The sequence below is a fragment of the Gopherus evgoodei genome, chromosome 12, assembly GCF_007399415.2.
Source record: "Gopherus evgoodei ecotype Sinaloan lineage chromosome 12, rGopEvg1_v1.p, whole genome shotgun sequence".
In the NCBI taxonomy this organism is placed as follows: Eukaryota; Metazoa; Chordata; order Testudines; family Testudinidae; genus Gopherus; species Gopherus evgoodei.
Genome location: NC_044333.1, coordinates 43,649,974 through 43,662,510, shown reverse-complemented (window position 1 = coordinate 43,662,510; position 12,537 = coordinate 43,649,974). Strand labels below are relative to the sequence as shown.

Here is a 12,537-nt window from a genome sequence, read left to right as displayed (position 1 = left end):
TCTTTTTTGAATCCTGTTATAGCCTGGGACTTCAACATCCTCTAGCAAAGAGTTCCACAGGTTGTGCATTATGTGAAAAAATACTTCCTTCTGTTTGTTTTAAACCTGCTGCCTATTAATTTCATTTGGTGACCCCCTAGTTCTTGTGTTATGAGAAGGAGTGACTAATACTTCCTTATTTATTTTCTCCACACCAGTCATGATTTTATAGCCCTCAATCATATCCCCCCTTAGCCATCTCTTTTCCAAGCTGAAGAGTCCCAGTCTTATTAATCTCTCCTCATATGACAGCTATTCTATACCCCTAACATTTTTGTTGCCCTTTTCTGAACCTTTGCCAATTCCAATATATTTTTTGAGATGGGCTGATGAGACCTAGAAGGTGCGGAGTGTCCTGGGGTCTCCCCACTAATTCTTTCTGGCATGTGACCCGTAAGACAGGACCTTGAGCTGATAAGATGGCTTCAGTAAAGCTGTAGCTGAAGCAAGCTCAAGGGTTACGTGAGTGATCATTCCTCCCTTGGTACAATGGCCTTTAATCCACAGCCTGGGACTTGCAGGGGGGGCAGCTTCTGTGCCCTGAGGTGGAATCTGAGGGTGACCAGGCTCTTCCTCCCTAAACATTCAGGCAGAAGGATCCCTGTGTCTGGATGCCCAGTGCCTCCATTTTTATTATTGCCCACAGCACTCAAAGGTGTTCCAGCTCCTCCCAGAAAGCCTGGAGTCCCTGGCCCCTGCCCAAACAAACAGGTGCTCTTGAGGGAGGCCTTGGATGAGGACGGGGGAGGGCTCTACAAAGCCATTGCCAGAGGAGAGGAAGGAGCTAGTGAATAAGATGAGTTCCAGTGGTGGTGGTGGCAGGCAGCTCTTGGCCACTGGGTAACCAACGCTCATGCCTTGTCCTGTAGCTGAGCTAGCCCAGAAGGCAAGGAAGGAGATTGCAGATTACCTGGCATCAGGGAAGGATGAACGAGCACGGATCCGTGTGGAGCACATCATCCGAGAAGACTACTTAGTGGAGGCCATGGAGATCCTGGAGCTGTACTGTGACCTGCTCTTAGCTCGCTTTGGCTTGATTCAGTCTATGAAGTAAGACCTTGAATACAAAATTACCTGTGGGGAGTGGGGGCGAAGGACCCGCTGGGACCTGGGAAGGCATTATCTACAGAGCAAGAGTTTGGCATGGGCTTCCCATGGAGGGGGGGGCTGGGTGTGTGTGTCAGTCTGCTGAGCCTTCTGACGGTCTGTCTACACTGTGCTTAGACCCCTGTGGCTGGTCCATGCCAGCTGGTTCTGGCTAAGGGGCTGTTTAATTGCAGTGTAGATGTGCAAGCTTGGGAGGAGCCTGGGCTCTGGGACCCCCCGCTCCCGCCCCCACAGGACCCCAGAGCCTGAGTTCAAGCCTGAGCCTGCGCCTGCATGTCTACACCACAATTGAACAGCCCCTTAGCCCAAGCCAGGTGGCAGCGTAGTGCAGTGTAGACACACCCCTAAAGATCTGCCCTGGCTCAGGCAGACTGGCAGTTCTTCTGGGGAAGATAAGGGTGCCTCAGGCCTGGCAGCTCTTGAGCTGCACACACAAGCAGCAGAGTTGGGGTGGGTAACCTACGGATTCGTATCTTTGTAGGGATCTGGACACTGGCCTGGCAGAAGCCGTCTCCACACTAATCTGGGCTGCCCCACGACTACAGTCTGAAGTGGCAGAGCTGAAAATTGTGAGTAGAGCTGTGTCTGCAGTGCTGATTGTGGGGCAACCTCCCTGGCCTTTGGGGACTGTTTACTGCGGCAGAGGTTTATATTCCCAGCCTGGGCAGTGTGGAACAAGAGATGGGTGAATCTCTGTGGGGAGGACTGCACCCTTGAGGTCAGAGTAGGGTGGTTGATTGGGGCACCCAGGGCCTGGGAATGAGAGCGCATCAGTGCGAAAGCCACCATGGACAGGAGTTGAGGTGTGTGTGGAATTGTGGGGAGGAAGCTTTGTATGTATTCTGGTTGTTTTACCTTCTTTTGATGCATTGGGCGTTGGCCACAGCTGGGGAGAGGACAGCCTGGGAGTCCACCAAGGTTGTGCAGAGAATCTCTTTCCTTGAATGGTGTTTCTCGTTTACATGCTCAGGGCCAACTGATCACCAGACTTGGAGTCGGGAAGGAATTTTCTCCCATTTTCAGTTGGCAGGGAACTTTGGGGGCTTTTGCTTTCCTGTACAGTATGGGGTATAGATCACCTGCTGGAATCATCTGGATATATCGTATCTGGTGCACCTCAGTCTCTTCTGTTTTCCGTGACTCACAAGATCTTAGTCTCCTGAGAGTTGAAATGGCTTAGTGTGACTACAGTCACTGGGCTCAATATAGGGGCACCTGGGGAAATGTCATGGCCTGTAATAGACAGGAAGTCAGATGATGAGCTGGTACTAAACACATGTTGTTCTGCTCAAATTGTCCAGAATTTCTTTTCCGCTGCAGGTTGCTGACCAACTGTGTGCAAAGTACAGCAAGGAGTATGGCAAGCTATGCAGGACAAACCAGATTGGGACAGTCAATGACAGGGTAATGGCCTAGCAGAGAAGGGGGCTGCCTGTCACATACAGACACACAAGTTGTTCCCAGGGTTCATGTCACATTGGGGAGTGCTCAGAGCTGAGACAGCACAAGCAACCCCCCTTACTGAGATGTCGCCTGGGGCAGTCCTGGGGTGCAGACTTGCAGCGGCATGAAGTATGCAGCGGGGCTGGCACTTACTGTTGAGCTGGCAGCAGCTGGAGGAGCAAGGCCATTGAGCAGAGTCTTCTTCCAGCAGCCCTGTCCTAGGGAGCTGCCTCACTCTGGAGCTCTTGCACCTAGCTGCCCAATAGCTGCAAGCCCAGCCCAGGGATGCTAGCTCCTGGCTGCTGCCATGCTGGCTGATGGCTCTGTCCCTGTGTTCCAGCTGATGCACAAGCTGAGTGTGGAGGCTCCTCCCAAAATCCTGGTGGAGAGGTACCTGATTGAGATTGCGAAGAATTACAACGTGCCCTATGAACCTGACTCGGTGGTGATGGTGAGTGGGGCAGAACTGGAGACCTCTGAGCTGGTATCTTCCCCTGCCACTCTTCTGACAGCCAAACCATCTCCCTCATTCCTCTGGCACTGCATTGTGCTTTGCAGCAGCCCCCACCCTGGGCTCCTTTAGTGGGCATTGAGGTAGCAGTGAGCTCTATCCTCTCACCTGCTCCATATACACTCCTCTCACGGGCATTGGAGTAGCCAGGAACCCTGCCTCTTGTTCCCCCCTTCCCATATGCTGCTGTAGCAGGCACGGGTGCCTCCCTAGTGAGGGAGGTCACCTTGACACTGCAAAGGCAGCAACACGAGCCCTTTCTCCCCCCTCAGGCTGAAGCCCCAACTGGTGTTGAAGCGGATCTGATCGACGTCGGGTTCATAGATGACCAGAAGAAAGGTGGACGTGGAGGAGGGGGCGGTGGGTTCACGGCCCCGCTGGTTGGTCTTGATGGAGTAGTGCCAATGCCTATGCCCATGCCATCGCCCTACCCACCTATAAAGGGACCGGTGAGTGTGTGTGTCTGGCTGCCCGGGAGCCTACGCGCTGACTGAAGGAGAGGCGTAAGTAGCGGGGCAGCCTGCTAGCTGGCGGGTTTGAAGGATGTCTGCGGGCGAGGCGCTGCCGGGGACTGAAGACATTGCCGATGTGGCTGATGTTGCCCACTGCCCCTTCCAGAGGCTCCAGCAGCCTTCCTCTGTCTTAAAAGAATGAGAATTCTGTGGGAAGAGGTTCTCCCTTCTCTGACCGTAGCATGCTCTCACTGGGCCAGCCGCTGCTTGACACCCTAAGCCCAGACAGGCTGAAGAACTCGGGTAAGTTCTCTTAGGTGGTGAACACAGAGAAGAACTGGCAGGAACTCTTTGTGAGCCAGTGAGGGGAGGGGGAAAGGACCAGAGATCATCAGGGGAAACTCCTCCTCCTTGCCAGGCCTGTAGGATGGAAAGAGAGCGGGGAAAGGTTCTGCTGATGGGCTCTCCACAGGGCAGGCAAGCTGTGAGGCAGTCCAGCCACTCAGTAGCAGGATCCCATTCCCAGCAAATGCTCCATTGGTGCCTGTGTGCGTTCTGCCCGGATAGCCTGGGCCTGGGCAGTGTCCAGACCTCTGGCCATTCAGTACAAGCCTGGGAGGGTCTCTGCCCAGGTTCCCGAAGAGTCCTGCATCATGCTATGGCCCCTGCATGTGGGTGGAATGCTGCAGGAACTGGGGCCATGGCATTCTCTCCTCTCTTGGCCGCATAGCTGCATGCACTGGAATATGTAATGTTCAGGTTTTAGTACCTGGAGGCACTGGATTCCCCATGGCATTTGATCTGATGAGTAAAACCATTTCTAGTGCACTGAGGCTGGGCTTGCCACTGGAGTGTCAGTGTCTGAGGCATATTTGAGATGTGTTCTTGGCCGATATATATCCTTCAATGCGTTTCCAGACATGAGGGTGATCACTGATGATACAGTGAAAACCAAAGCTGCTGCACTATCCCACCGGTTCCACCCTTGGCTCTGCTGACTTTCCTCTCCCTACTTACAGGAGATCTTCAATGGAGTACCTGTGGGGACTTACCAGCCTTTTACCAACATCCATCCACCTCCAATCCCAGCAGCTCCCCCAACGTATGAGTCTGTAAGTGCCTGAGCCTTCTTTATAAGCAGCAGCAAGAGTCCTGAGAAGAGGGCAGAACAGAAGCCGGAGGGAAGGCAAACTTTAATTTAACACTTCCTCCTCCCAAACTGCTCGTTTCTGAATGGCTGGCCCTGGCGCTGCTTGCATTGCAAACTCTGATGCGTGCAGTTCTGGAGGCTTCCCAACTCAGCCCAGGGCAGAGAGCTGGCCTCTAAACACTGAGCATGTGTTACTTCATGGCCTTGGTGGTGATGAAACTGTAGCAAACTCTCCTGAGCTGCCATGTATTTAACAGGCAGACTATAAAGGGTCTGCATCTTTCCACCTATCAGGTTTGCCATGTGCAGCCACCTTTGGTGTTTGACTTATCCCTCTTGGATCAATTTAATATTTAACCTTAGAGAATTTTGGCTGACGCTAGCTGATATGATTTATACAGAACAAACTCTTCCCTACCCCTCACCGAGTCATTGAAGGGACAGGGAGGGAGAGTTCAGCTTTGGCCTTTCTGAGCATGCAGGTGTGTGTGGCTACTGTGGCCTCATTATGGCTTTTCTTCTGTCCTGTGGCTACATCCATGTATCAGTCCTCGGACCGTACTGAGAGGGATGGATGGGTGGGCGTGTGGCTCGGTCCCGGAGCATGCTGGCTCACTGCCCCTTGTCACAGAAATGCAATAGCTGCTGCTTGGAGCTTTGTGCCCAAGTTCTGTTAGCTTGGTGGGATGGGGCATTACCTAGAGTGGGTTCTCTCCACGCTCCTGGCCAGACCTCGGTCCCACATCAGGTGGGAACCATGTGGAACTCCAGAATTTCCTTGCTGCATGTGGCATAACTTCTTACCCCTGCGTTGTGAGGGAAGAGGAACAGCTTCGGGGCTTGTCTTCTCTTTCCCCACCTGATGATAAATATTTCAGTTCTGCATTTGGATAAATCCTAGTTATTGAGTTCCAGGCTCCCCCGAAGACAGCTGCTTTGTCATCTCAGCTGGAGAATATGTCCCTTGTCTCAGGAAGGGAAGAGAAATGTATGGGGCATGTCTGTGCTGGCACTGGGGCTTACATGTGCCTGCTCCTCATCTGAGCAGGGCAGAGGGAAGCTGCCCGTCTCCATGTGGTGTGGGTGCTGTGGTCAGTGAGGTGCTCCTGGAGGACAGCCCCAGGCATTGCTTGCTTGGAGTCAGGTCTGGGTGTGTAGTGACTGTCTGTCTGTCTGCAGGTTGATGACCTTAGTACTGACAAGGATGTGTCTTCTGCACAGGTGGCTGGTGAGTACGTCAGGGAGCCACTGGGGACCAAGGACAGCCTGGGGCATTGGTTCCTGGCATCACTAAGAGGAAGCTTCTCTCAGGAGGGAACAATGTGTCTGGTTGGAAACATCCGCCCAGAAATGGAGCGGGCTGTGAGTCCAGACTGGAAGCACTAACACATGGGGATGATTCAAAGTGGGGTGGCCGAAAGGAGCAGTGGGGAGTCAAAAGCCCAAGACTATTCAGTTCCCAGCAGAGAAGAGTAAGGTGATGAGAGCTGTAAAAGGAAATGAGTGGGGTAGATATATAATGTAGTCACTGATACAGGAGAGGGCCCTGTGCGCCTCTGGCCTCTTCTCCTATGCCTGGAAGTAAGGCGTACATTTTTAGTGGTGAGAGTAATTAACCATTGGAAAATTTGGCCAAGGGCTCTGATGGACTCTCCATCACTGACAGTTTTTAAATTGAGAGGTGGTTGTTCTAAAAGCTGTGCTCTAGGAATCATCCTGGGGCAGGTCTCTGGCCTGTGCTGCACAGGAGGTCAGACTAGATCAGTCTCCCTTCTGAATCAGTAAGAACAAGGGGGCACAGAGTGAAATTAAAAGGCAACAGTTTTTAAACTGATACCAGGAATTACTGAGCTGCCCACATGCTCCAGAGTAAAAGCTCATTAGCAATTCCCCACCAGTGAACAATTAGATGCTATGTACATTTCTGAAGCACTCTCCATCATAGTGGTGTCTGGACACTCAGCAGGGGCATTGACTGTAGGCAGAGATGGGATTCCAGATTAAATGGGTCCCTTGTCTGCTCCAGCCTGCTGCTTCCAGCAATGTGGTGGAGCTTTCTGTGCTGAGGAGCATAGTCCAAATAATTGGTGGTGAATGTTGATGTGTGGATTGGGCCCACAAGAGCTCCGGGGTTGGGCTCATATGCCCCTGCTCACTTGGCATTCAAGAGTTAACTAGGTATGACATGAAGCGCACTTTGGAGAATATGACGTTTGTCTCCTTGGGCTGGCAGAAGGGATGGGCTTCCGGAATTCAGAAACTCATTGGCCTGGGACTTACGTAAGAATGGCCAGACTGGGTGAGAGCAGAGGTTCATCTAGCCCAGTATCCTGTCTTCCAACAGTGGCCAATGCCAGGACTTATCTCTATTGTTCAGGGCAGCTTGACCTGCAGAACTAACTACGCTAGCACCTTGTAGCAGGGAGTTCTACCTCCTAATATGTCAGTTGTTGGCTAGAGACTGACCCACCTCCACCTACTCAGCCCACCCATGACCAGGAGTGTTCTGCCACAGAATGCAGCTTCCTTCAAGTGTCTTCTAGGATCTATAGGATCATTCTCACCTGAGACCTGTTGGGGTTCCCCAGGGTATCTGAATGCAGTTGGAGACATGTGGTTCTGCTGAGTGCCAGATGCTGTGCTGCACCGTGGTAGCTTTCTGGTGCCAGGAGTCTCAGTGCTCAGAGTCTCTTTAAAAATGTAGGAGTTCTGCAGCCTTTCCGATAGGTGTCTTAGTTTGCTTGGCCTTAACTTCGCCTGGAGTGGGGAGCCAGGATAGGAGCACTTGTCCATAGCTTGTAACTGTGGATTTCTCATAATCAATAGGTCCCGGGCCTAAGCCAGAAGCCTCTACAAAGCCAGGAACTGGCGCTCCAGATATTTATGATAACTTTGTGCTGCCCGAATTACCATCTGTGCCCGATACACTGCCAACGGCATCTGCTGGTGCCAGCACCTCTGCGTCTGAAGATATTGATTTTGATGATCTTTCTCGGAGATTTGAAGAGCTAAAGAAGAAAACCTAAGACCGACTTGGCAGTAACCAGTGTGTGGTCTGGGAGCTGGGACCATGCTGCTTCTCTGTGAAACAGACTCTCATAGAAATCAGTTTCCTGTATTAACCTAAAATGAATGCTCTTTCTCTTGACCGCTCTTCCTGCTGTACTTATACCAAATGCTGCTGTCCTGGTATCTGCTGCTCCAGGAGGGGAACTGTGGGCGATCCGGTAAGATTGGAGCAGGGAACAGCTCAGTCAGTAGTTCCACAAGAAAGTCTTGTTCTGCCTTCTGGGTTTGACTCCTGGTTCTCTCCATGGCTCTTGCAGTGTCTCCCACAGGAATGGGAGAGGGAGGGAGGATGAAGAATGACAAGTTGTCTCCTTATGAATGTGGGTCCAGGTGGAGAGACACCAGAGGGTGCCCACCCCACACATAGGGCACAGAGAGCTGAGGGTGATGGAAATCCCCTTTGAAAGGGTCACTGAGCCTGCTGCTCAGGCTGAGATGGGGAATATCATGGCAAGTAGAAGTAGGTTCTTCCTAGAGGTTTTGCTGCACCTTAGACTTGCCCAGTTTTCCTGGCTCCACCGTGGATCCAGTTGCAGAGTTTATCTAGGAAGCTGATGGCTTTGTTTGGTCCCACTGGATTCTCAGGGAGCCCTTCGTGGCCTTTACTGCTTTCTTTGGGTGGGGGGGTTTGTTTCCCTTTCACAAGAGGGCAGTGCTGTACAGTCTCTCCTGTCTGTCTTCAGCCCGGATCTGTTGGGAGCGCACACTGGCAGAGCAGCAGATAAAGAGCAGGGTTCTAGTTGGGTGCCTGGCAGCAGCATTACTGGTGCCACTGGACTCCGCGCAGCTGAAGATGCTTGTGGCCAGACCAGAGATCAGTAGGCAGAGCTGCATCATTCTCTATCTACCCGTTGTGAGCCAGTGCTGTTCTTGCTCACTGGAAAGGCCTTTAGAAGACGACTTGCTCTCTTCTGTGTAATGTACCTGTAGATAACATTTTCAAACAGCTTTTCTTTAATGGTTTTTGATTGGTTTGTATCTTGTAGATTAGTTCCTAATAAAGTCCAGGACCATAAGCAGCTGTGTCCGAAAGGCTGCATGTCATCAGGGGCTGGGGGGCGGTGAGCGAAGCCACTCACCACTGTCCGCTCCCCTGGGGAAAGGGCATCTGTGCGGAGCTGAAGTGGTGGTGCTCTCAGAAAGTGATTAACTGAGTTGGGCGTTGCTCCCGGTCATAACACCAGCTCTGCAGAGTGGCCTGCGGGGCCAGCCAGCAACAGGCTGGCTTGTCATTCATGGGCACGTTGTGGTTAGCCCTTCCTGCTCCTGCCTTACTGTAGTTGACACTTTCAGCAAAACATAAGAACATGGCACCGGAACTGACCTCCTGGGTCATCAAGTCCAGACCCTGTTACCACAGGTAACCTGGCATATTGTATTCCATTTGCAGATATATCAAACTACTCAGTGTACTGACTCTCAGACCGCTGTGGTTCAGGAGCCAAATTAGCAATCAGCTCACCCAAAAGAGCCACAGTCATGTGAAATCATGGTGTCATTTACTCTAGGGCAGTGATAATCACCCAGTCGATCCTAGAGACGCTCTTAGTCGATCATGATCTCCGGCATGGCTGCCACGAAGGCAGGCTTCCTGCCTGCTGCAGCCCCACACTTCTGGGGTGGGGGTGAGGTCTCTCTCTGCATGCTGCTCCTGCCTGCAACCACTGCCCCCACAGCTCCCGTTGGCTGGGAAGAGGAAGCTGTGGCCAATGGGAGATGCAGGGGTGGTGCTTGCAGGCAGGAACAGTGTGGAGTCATGTGCCCCCCTCCCTCAGGGGCTGCATTGCTCCCTTCTGGGAGCAGTGTGGGGCCGGGGCAGGCAGGGAGCCTGCTTTAGCCTCGCTGTGCCTGCCAGCTGGGAGCCAAGCAAGGTAAGTGCTGCCCAGTGAGAGGCCATACCCCAGCCCTGAGCCCCCTCCTGGAGCCAGCACTCCAAACCTCCTGCAGCCCAGTCCTGATCCCCTGCCCCAGAGCGAGTACCTCAAACCCCCTCCTGCACCCAAGCCCCAGCCCTAACCCCCCTGCCACAGCCAGAATCCCATTCCCTCTCTTACACCCCAGCCCCATGCCCAAGCCCTGATCTCCCTCTCAGAACCAGCACTGCATGCCCTCCTGCACTGCAACACTCTGCCCAAGCCTGGAGCCCCATCCTGCACCCAAACACCCTCCCAGTGCTTGCACTCCAACCCTCTGCCCCAGGCTCAGCCCAGAGCCCCCTCCCACACTGCAGACCCCTTGGCCTCTGCCCTAACCCCGTGAAAGTGAGTGAGGGTGGGGGAGAGCAAGTGATGGACGAGGGGGTGGAGTGAGCAGGGCGGGGCCTTGGGGAAGGAGCAGGGTAGATTCTGGGTTGCCCTTAAATTCAAAAAGTGAACTTGGGTGTACAACGGTTGGAGACCACTGCTCTAGAGCTATAGATGTTTAAACAAGTGGATGGGAAATATTTAATTATATATATATATATATATATATATATACTCACAGTAAAATGACAAAGTATTACTATCTTATCAGCTACAATTGGTTAATAACACACTAAAAACATCCTGATTGGTTAATAACTAAATCTAACTTCACAAATCAGTGTTTTAATATCCTGTGCTGCAAAGAACTACAGGAGACGCATTAAATTACTCCTGGGGGAATTCTGTGCCAAAACGTGAAAAATTCTGCATATTTTTTGTTGAAAGTGGCATGATTATATTGTGTGTTTTCAATTATTTTGGTAATTGATTTCAAAATATGTCACCAAGTATGTCTGTAACAATACAGACCAAAAAAAAAAATTTCTGGTAAAAATATTTTTTTTACATATTCCTTACTGGGTATATTAATACAGAACTTTGAGTGATTCACGTAAATTACAGTACAGAACTGTATTTCCTGCACCTGTAAGAAGCAGTGCACAGGTTTGGGAGAGTCAGGGATAAGGGAGGAGCTGAGGAGACTGGAGTGAATTTTGAGGGTTGTTGGGTGTGGGTGGGAGAAATCCGGAATAGGGTCTTTTTGCAGGGCAGGGGCAGGATTTTTAGGGAGTTGGGAAGCTTCCCTCCTGCAGACCTTGGCTGATCCCAAGCCGCTCCCATTCAGTGAGGCACATCTGCCCCTGTCCCTGCATTCTCACCCTCATCAGGATGGGTCCCTGCAGCCCTCCTCCGACATCCCAATGTGGCTATGTAGCCTCACTGCCTTTGTGAACCCCACTCTGTGACCCCTTAGTGGCTCTGTGTGCCCCACTCTGTCCTAACCTGGCTCCCTGGGCCAGGTGCTGTGACAACTTCTCAGGGAATTCTGTGCCAGTGGGAATGCACACACCCCGCCCCCCGATACGTTCTGCCCCAGAAGTGCTGCACTTCTGCCTTTCACCTACCAGAGGCCGCGGGGGCACCAGACCAGCCTGTGGCGTTCATGCACTTGGCGGTTCTGGCACCACAGCGGCTTCTGGTGGGTGAAAGGTGGAACTGCAGCACTTCTGGGCAGAATATTTTCTGCAGGAAAAAATTATGCAGGACACATGAATTCTGCACATGTGCAGTGGTGCAGAATTCCCCCAGGAGTAACATTAAAGAGCCACTGGCAGCATGTGAGCCCCACTCAGAATATCACGGAGTTAGGGTGTTTGCACCCACTCCCATTACTGGAGACTCTTCCAGAACCTGGCTCCTCTCATGGTTAGAAACATTCTAATTTCCAGCCTCAGGGTATTAATGGCCATCTTATCCCCTTTTGTTCTTGTGCCAATTCTGTCCTGTAGTTTAAATAGCTCTTCACCCCACCCACACACACACACCCCACCCCACCCCCCGTGTTGAGAGAGCAATCAGATCTCCTCACACCTGACATTTTGCTGGGCTAAACAAAGTCTCCTCTCGTAAGATCCACCTTCCATTTCCCAATCGTCCTTGCAGCCCTTCTGTGCTCCAGTTCAAATTCATCTTTCTTGAACATGGGTGACCAGAATTCCGCAGTGTCCCAGATGAGGCTGGGCCAGTGCCCTGTCCAATGGCATTAACACATCCCTGTCTCTACAGGAAATGCCTCACCTGATACATCCTGGGATCATCTTTGTCTTTTTCGCAGCCACATCATGTGGGTGTCTACAACTATAGTAATTCTGTGATGGATTGATTTGCGGGTCTTTCTCCTCTGCTTTCAGCTGGTGAGCCCCCAGCTTAGACCAGAAATTCCTACAACCTCCTCAATCCATGACTTGCACTTCATACTATTAAATTCATCCTATTTCTGTTAGTTCAGTCCTCAAGGTCATCCAGTCATCCCTGGGCAGTGCTCTGAGCCTCCTATGGGCCAACCATGCTCCTAGCTTTGAGGTATCACATTTCATTAGCACACTCCTATGTTTTGTGCCAAGGTCATGAATTAAAATAAGTAAATTCAGTCCCAAGCCAGATTTTTGAGGACTGCACCTGCTATCCTTCCTCCAGCTGAATAGTTCTCCTTTCAGCACAGCCTGTTGTCAGGGGAGACCCTTTAGCCAGTTCCTTAGCTACCCTACAAATCTTCTGCTGATCCTCGTATTCTCCAGCTTTACACATTTCCCATGTAGCATCATATCAGATGCTTTACTGAAATCCAAACTGATCCGTTTCCCTTGCCGAGAGAATGTTATTGTCTCAAAGAAAGCTCAGCTTAGTCTGGCACGATCTGCCTTTGGCAAACCCATGGTGCCTTTATCCCCTTTGCTTCATTCATTTAATTGTATTTTTCTTCAAAATTTGTTCTGAAGTTTGCACGCTATGAAGGGAGAC

The 12,537-nt window shown here is 51.5% G+C and overlaps 1 protein-coding gene across 6 annotated transcripts in view; it reads left to right on the top strand.

Moving 5' to 3' along the window:
• Window positions 1–8,787, top strand: part of IST1 (IST1 factor associated with ESCRT-III) — a 29,714-nt gene extending 20,927 nt beyond the window's left edge. For 4 of the 6 annotated variants that reach the window (XM_030581175.1, XM_030581173.1, XM_030581174.1 and 1 more), the window contains exons 3-10: window positions 909–1,089; window positions 1,628–1,715; window positions 2,467–2,550; window positions 2,930–3,040; window positions 3,373–3,549; window positions 4,572–4,664; window positions 5,882–5,930; window positions 7,529–8,787. In XM_030581175.1, coding sequence (XP_030437035.1) covers window positions 909–1,089; window positions 1,628–1,715; window positions 2,467–2,550; window positions 2,930–3,040; window positions 3,373–3,549; window positions 4,572–4,664; window positions 5,882–5,930; window positions 7,529–7,728 — 983 coding nt within the window. In that variant the 3' untranslated portion in view covers window positions 7,729–8,787. The remainder of the gene's footprint in view (window positions 1–908; window positions 1,090–1,627; window positions 1,716–2,466; window positions 2,551–2,929; window positions 3,041–3,372; window positions 3,550–4,571; window positions 4,665–5,881; window positions 5,931–7,528) is intronic. The other 2 variants (XM_030581179.1, XM_030581178.1) reach the window with 2 other exon arrangements.
• The last annotated feature ends 3,750 nt before the right edge of the window (window positions 8,788–12,537 follow it).